Source organism: Mercurialis annua, linkage group LG4, assembly GCF_937616625.2.
Source record: "Mercurialis annua linkage group LG4, ddMerAnnu1.2, whole genome shotgun sequence".
Taxonomy (NCBI): Eukaryota; Viridiplantae; Streptophyta; class Magnoliopsida; order Malpighiales; family Euphorbiaceae; genus Mercurialis; species Mercurialis annua.
The window spans coordinates 33,501,736-33,509,265 of NC_065573.1; the positions used below are offsets into that span (position 1 = coordinate 33,501,736).

Genomic DNA, 7,530 nt, shown 5'->3' on the forward strand with positions numbered 1-7,530 from the left:
CCCTGTCTCATACATATTAAACCAACCTATATAACGTAGCAAAGGTCAGGCTAAAACCACTAACCTCGGGAAGAAGGGCGAGGGGCCTAGCTAGGTCCTCTGTTAATTGTGAGATCGAGTGATGCTAAATTTCTTAATGGACAAGTCACTTTGCCAACAGCTTTATAAATACCAAAGAAACAACATGCTTCAACAAAGTGGGATTAAACAGAGTGTGAACTCAAATCTACTATCGTTAACTTGTGCAATAAAAACACTCTAAATTCACCAAAAACCTATTGATAATTCTAGGTAGACGAGATTGTTCGTGCCAAAATGGCGCATACCAGCAAGTACAACAACGCAAAGAATATTGACAACATGAAATTTATTAATCCTTGAACAATAACAAGAGTAATAGTAATTATATTCTAAATCAACCAAAACATTAAAAGACCCGAGGAACTAAATACTTTTGTATCAGAAATCATAGTCTGTTCAGGAAACTTGGCTTTGACATATAAAATACTCATAATCAAGATAATCATTAACATCTTTATGTAATTGTCTAGATACTATTTCCAAATCCTAATGGAATTGAACAAATGCCACAGTAAAAGACACTAGCAACTAGACATACAAGAAAACAAAGATTTTCCATTAAAGCTCTTTTTTTCTTTTCCCTTCCAATTATTGTTCAACATATTACACGTTTCAGAAGATTCAACACTCAGCATTGCACAACTGAAAACTGTAACAGAACTCGAAAATTAAGTAACCTAGAGGGTAAAGATGATATTGTAAGAACCAAATTAAGTAACCTAGAGGGTAAAGATGATATAGTAAGAACTAAATTAAGTTACGTAGAGGGTAGAAATTATATAGTAAGAACTAAATTTGCAAAAAATAAAACAAGATTTCAATAGAGCAATCCCATAATTAGATAACAAACGTCAAATATATAGATTAAGGTCTATCGTTATAGCTAACAAAATTCAACAGGAGAAGTAAAAGATAAATCTCAGAACAAAACCAACATTATCTATGTCGAGACCATTAATCCTTGGAAAGAAGTCTACTAACAATTACCAAGAAACATATCTCCTTCAATCGCCCTTCCTCCTGAAAGAGCAACCTTCGGTAAGCCTCGCACGCCCACCGGTAGGCTGGCACAACACGGTCTGGCAGTTGCCACACACAACAACAGTTTGCGAGTGACTGAACACAGTTGTTCTGCAACATCCACAAAATTCATCTTATAAACCCTAAATCTAAAATATTCAAATTACATAAGCTAAAAACACAGCAGAATTATCAAGTGAAAGTCATAGAAATTAAAGAAAAACTTACATGATAAAGCAACCCTGACATTTAACATCCTACACAAAAACGAACACAAATAAGTATAAGCAGATCAAACATTTAAAAAATAATGACGATGGAAGGAATTGAATATAAATAATACCATGAAAAATGAGTTAGGAGATTGCACGAGACGCTTGAGCTTGTGCTTCCTCTTCTCAAGCTCAGCCGGAGGATTGAGTAAATCGATGTCGTTTTGGAGAACCTTCAACAAAATCACAAAAAACGATTATAAAATTAATCCACAGATATACAATAAAATTCATCGAATCTAAAGTTTTATAAACAGATATAGATAAAATGAAAGAGGAGGACTCACCATTTTTTCAGAGAAGCTCGCGTTTCAGTGAAAATCAGAAAGGTAAAGAGATGGCGGTGCTGTTCGGAAAAGGTATATAGAATAACAGAGGGAGCGGCTAAAAGAAACTGGGTTTATAGAATTGTGTAGAATATATAAGTCGGTTTCTAGGGCAACAATGAGAACAAGGGTAGAATCGTCTCTTTAGCTAGTGTTTATTTTAGGATTCTTTCGTAAATTTATAGTTTAAATGTTCTCCTCTATTTAATATTTTAAAATAATAATATAATCCTATTATAAATTGGTTTATTAATAATTTAATATTAGTGATTCGAGTAATAACATCTTTAACTTTACAGCAAATTACTCTAAGACCTCTCATATTTGTCATAATATACAGTTTGGTATCCCTTGTTCAAAAATCAAACGATTTGGTATTTCGATTTTGATTTATAAACTAAAATGCTCTTTTGTTAAATATAGGTGATAAATCGTTAACGGAATGAAATGTGAAGTACCGAAACGTTTGAAAATGAGGTACCAAATCATTTATATAGTTGAAACTGACGTACCAAATCGTTTATATAATTGAAATTGAGGTACCAAATTATTTAAAAGTAAATTTTAAATTATTAACGGAACTTATAGAAGGGTCTTATAGTTTATAAAATCAAAACTGAAATGCTAAATTGTTTGATTTTCAAATAAAGGATACCAAACTGTAAATTATAACAAACACGGGGGATCTTAAAGTAATATGTTCTTTATTTGATTATATAATATTTTACAGATAATAAAATTTTAATTCAGTTTTTATTCATTCAAATTATAACTAAGAAACATGTTTTTTTATCTCTCTCTATCTCTTGTACTCTTTAAAAAACCCTAGCCACTAATAGTTTTTTATTATTTTTCCTTCGATTGTCGTCAATGGTTTAACTATATCTTTGACGGTAGTCATATCTTTTTCTATATTGCTTTAATTTCATAAAAAATAGTAAACTCCTTTTTATATTTATTTTTAATTGATTAAAGTTTATCGATAAAGCGCGAATCAAATTTAACCTATCGCAAATGAATAATCGAATTTAGATTGAAAATCTTTCAATAAAGACGGAAATGTTTATGGGTTATAATAATTTTTTTATTATTGTTTTTCATTGTTTATTCTTTTTATGTGAAATGTTTGTTGTCCTTTTTCATGAACATGAAAGGTTTGTCGGCCCTTTTCTTAAAAGGTTTGACGGATGGTAGTTAATCGAATGTTATGAAAGGTTTGTCGTCCCTTTTCTTAAAATATTTAATATCAAAAATCAATTAGCGGGCGTTGAAAAAGTTTGCTCGATGGCTGCACTTTGGCGAAACAATTGATAATTTATTTTTTATTTTAGCAAGTAGATTCGCGAATCAGATAATACATGTTAGCGTAGTAGTCTAGTTCATGTCAGGTCATCAGATTTATTTTAGCAAGTAGATTCGCGAATCAGATAATACATGTTAGCGTAGTAGTCTAGTTCATGTCAGGTCATCAGATTTAATTTTTGAATTTCTCAATTTTCTACAAATGTAACTGTTTCGAATTCAATTTAATGAAATTTGATAAATTAAAAAAAAAAAAAAATTCTAACTATTTCTTAACTTGTTTTTTATTGAATGTTACTTTCGAATCTTTTAAAAATTGGAATTTATTTTATATGAAAATCAAATCTTTAAATATCTAAATGTCATTTAACTAAAATCTTAATTTTTAGTGGTAAAACCAACAGTTGCAGTTTTTCCTTTTTTACGTATAATTATTGTATAAAAATATTAAATGAAATAAAATTATAATTAACAGTTTAAGGCTAATTATTAAACTAGAAAAATACTGAAAAAAATCTAAAAATACATAAAAAAAACAATAAAAGATGTACTTTCATAAAAGTTTACATTTAATACCCAAAAGTTTTTAAAAATACGTAATAGATTTTTATTTTTTACGTATCGTATTAGAGATGTATTGATAATGTATCTAATATGTATCAAAGACATATTTTTGAATAGTAAAAAAGTACGTAAAAATATGTAAAGTTTTTTTATTTTTGTAGGTTTATTTTCTTTTACTAAATACATATTTTAAAAATTAAGTGATTTTTTTGATAGTTTTATAGTTATCCTTATTAAACCCATATGAAACTATAAATTTTGTTTTGCCATTGTTTGTATTCCTCTTTCTCTATAGTGAAACTCCCTTATTGTATTTGGTAATTTTTCCTATTTTCCTCACTATCGGATGGAAATTTTGGGATGGTGAAAAAATGAACTTATAATTTTAACAAAATATTTTTCCACACTTATACCATTTAAACTACAACCCATTAATTCATATTTGGTCTCTTATTCATAGCTATTATTATCAAACACGATCCGGTCCGGCCAATTTAACCATAAAACCTAGAAATTAGTGCTTCGATCAGGCTTGAATGTTATTAAACTCCTACCTTTTTATAAGGGTTTTGCTATTCGCCGCCCCTTTTTACTTAGCACCGCACAGGCGAAAGACATTTTTACCCCTTTAGCAAAATTTCAAAAAAAAAAGTTCTCTCAACTCATTCGAACACACTCGAACAACTACGTAAAAAGTCGAGTAAAATGACGGATAACGAGTATAATTCGTCGGAAAACGAGTACCGACAGTCGGAAACAATATGTTCCGGCTTTTTCGAGATAAAAAATAATTTTTAATTTATTTTTTCTGTTATTCCGGCGTCCCCTCCGCCTGAAAAGGGGACGTCCGGCGTCCCCTCCAGAGGAGAGGACGCCGGAAAGCGGCGTCCCCTCCTCTGGAGAGGACGTGGATTGCCCACGTCCTCTCCTGAAGAGGGGACGTCGTTCGTCCCCTCCTCAGGAGAGGACGTGGGAAATCCACGTCCCCTCCAGAGGACGCCGGAAAGCAGCGTCCCCTCCTCTGGAGAGGACGTGGATTCCCACGTCCTCTCCTGAAGAGGGGACGTCGTTCGTCCCCTCTTCAGGAGAGGACGTGGAAAATCCACGTCCTCTCCAGAGGAGGGGACGTGGATTTCCCACGTCCTCTCCTGAGGAGGGGACGAACGACGTCCCCTCTTCAGGAGAGGACGTGGGCAATCCACGTCCTCTCCAGAGGAGGGGACGCCGCTTTCCGGCGTCCACTCCTCTGGAGGGGACGTGAAATGTAAACGTCCCTCCTTAAAAAAAATTAAAAAAATTATTTATTTCGAGTTTTTTTAAAAAAAAATATTTATCGGGGGTTGTTTCCGAACGTCGATACTCGTTATCCGATGAATTGTACTCGTTGTTCGTCATTTTAATCGATTTTTTACGTATTTGTTCGAATGTATTCGAATGAGTTGAGAGAACTTTTTTTTCAAAATTTTGCTAAAAGGGCAGAAATGTCTTTTGCCTGTGCGGTGGTAAGTAAAACCGGGCGGTGTTTAGCAATCCAGTTTTATAAAACTGGTTGAGCAATGCGGATACCCACTGATCCACACAACACGGTCTGAATACAATGGGTTGAAAGCTTTATTTCTTTGATTCATGCTAAAATACTCTCACGTTGCTGATTGTCACGACCCGATTCTCGGCATCGAGACCGGCGCTAGGGAATGGGAGTGGTTGCTCCGAAACCCGTAGCAAGCCTTAAAAATACATTAAAATCACTTAAATTTTTTTTCGCGGAATTCAAATCATTTTCGAACATTTTAAAATCGCAGTTTAAAACGTTCTCATACAAATTACCATTTAAAACATGCACATAATTTTTTTCTTTAATTATTGCATTTTAGTTTTTAAAACCATTTCATTATGGTTTATCGTGCATCTCAAGTGCATACCATCTTACTATGGTAATTACTGCATTTCACTATGCAGGCCATTTCTCTATGGACTTAACCGCATTTCATTATGCAGACCATTTCATTATGGATTTAACTGCATTTCATTATGCAGATGCGCTCGCCGCATTTTATACTCGTGCAGTCGCTCGGACTTTCGCACAGCATTCACATATTACATTATATCAGAGTTTAAGCGTTATGAAATATAAAGCATAAATAAGTCCAACGACTACTAAGGTATCACCGTTCATTATTCTAGCTACTGCAACTCTAGACACATAAAGGAAAGGTCATTCTCACTTTATTCAAGCCAGGGATTTCCGGAACAAGAAATTGGAAATCCACACGTCAAACTACTCGCCTGTAAAAATATTAAATTCAACGGGGTCAGTTATAAAAACTGGTGAATGCGTACAACATGTACTAATAAACATTAATATGAAAGCAATGCATTCCAGATTACCGATTCATATGAAACCCTAAACCATGATTCATGTTCCTATATGCTTTCAAAACAGGAAACATAAATATTACACATCATTTCATCATATTCGGGTTAACCTTTTTATGGCCGTATTTATTCATTTCTTTTTGTACTCTAGCCCGTCAAATCTGATCATTCATATTTTACGTATGTGAAGGTCTTTAGACTCTTTTCACCATACAACAGATTTCGGCAGTACATATATACCGTCGCCATTTTCACTTTTTTAAAAGGTTCAACCTCTCAGATCTCGGCAGTTTCTCTTTACTGCCTTTGGTCGTCTATATTCCGTTGCCTCTGAAGATCTGTTCACACAGAGTCTAGGCCGTCGCCTGACTTTCCAGGCCGTCGCCAGGATTCACACAGTATATTCACATGCAACCCATTCTAAATGCAATACCGGTGATCACACAGCACTATTGCCGCCCAATAGTAAGCACGTTTCAATGAATCTAAATCGGTTTCAACACTATGAATAGTTCATGCGATTTAAATTCAAAATAAAATAAAGCATTTGCAAATCATGTAAAGCAGTTCGCAATATTTTTAATACTAATATTTAGCAGTATAAGTTGTAAACACACTCACAGTACTCGCTTATTCCAAATATAAAAATACCACCCGTCGAATATCGAAACCTTTGCTCGCCGGTTTCCGCGACAAAATTCGCTGGATCTAATTTAGAGATTAAACATTAATAAATGTAATAACTCTAAATTCTAGGATATACTCTAGACCGACTCAACCATATAACCACATAATCACAAACCAAAATTGATTCCGACTATCTATATCCGCGTCATCGTATTTCTATACGATACACCACGTAGTTTATTTATTTCAATAAATAAACATAGAATTATAATTCCATTATAATTCTAACACACATTCAATAATATCCAAAAATATTTTTGCGTAAAATATTTTTTGACCCGGGGCTCGGCCCCCCCCTTATTTTCTGCCAAAAACATTTCGGCACTAACTGCTGCCAAATGAGTTTAGGACTGAGCCAACATGCTCTATCCCCTCTACTCATACTCCGGTCACCGTATTCCGGTGGTTTTGGCCGGAAAACTCAAAAACGCTAAAAACGCTTAAAAATCCATTTTAAGCCATTTTAACACCGAAATTCACCAAAAATAATTTCAAATACATTTTTAATTTTTATCTTGTAAAAACAGCAGCCCAATATTTTTAAAATAATATTTTCCATTATTTTAACCATTAAAACCGAAATAACAATTAATAATCAAAACCGATTATTAATCCTTCAAAACACTACACAAAAATCATTTAAACTCCACACATAATTATCAAACACATTTCATAAATTTTTCATAAATATTTTCTGCCCAGAATTTAAAATGACAGTTTTACCCTTTTTCCATAAATTTTAGCCGAATAGAGTTATTAAAAATTAAACTTGATTATTAAACCGCTAAAAATTAACCATCAACCATTTAATTAACATCAACCACAAATATAACTCATACATGAACCAATTTATTTCCAGAAATTAAAAATCATTTTATTTACCCTTTTTAAGCTATTTTTAA

At 33.1% G+C, this 7,530-nt stretch overlaps 1 protein-coding gene and 1 long non-coding RNA gene across 2 annotated transcripts; both read right to left on the reverse strand.

Annotated features, from left to right (window-relative positions):
* Window positions 1-918: 918 nt before the first annotated feature.
* LOC126676203 (40S ribosomal protein S27-2-like) lies at window positions 919-1,803 on the reverse strand. Its single transcript, XM_050370357.2, has 4 exons — window positions 1,661-1,803; window positions 1,445-1,546; window positions 1,330-1,358; window positions 919-1,212 (listed from the first exon to the last, which is right to left on the reverse strand). The coding sequence occupies exons 1-4, from the start codon at window positions 1,661-1,663 to the stop codon at window positions 1,086-1,088; spliced, it is 261 nt and encodes an 86-aa protein (XP_050226314.1). The 5' UTR covers window positions 1,664-1,803; the 3' UTR covers window positions 919-1,085.
* A 3,735-nt stretch (window positions 1,804-5,538) lies between these two features.
* Window positions 5,539-6,792, reverse strand: LOC126676519 (uncharacterized). The gene is made up of 2 exons (XR_007640318.2): window positions 6,563-6,792; window positions 5,539-5,851 (listed from the first exon to the last, which is right to left on the reverse strand). It is a non-coding gene; the product is annotated as an uncharacterized LOC126676519 (long non-coding RNA).
* Between the last annotated feature and the right edge of the window lie 738 nt (window positions 6,793-7,530).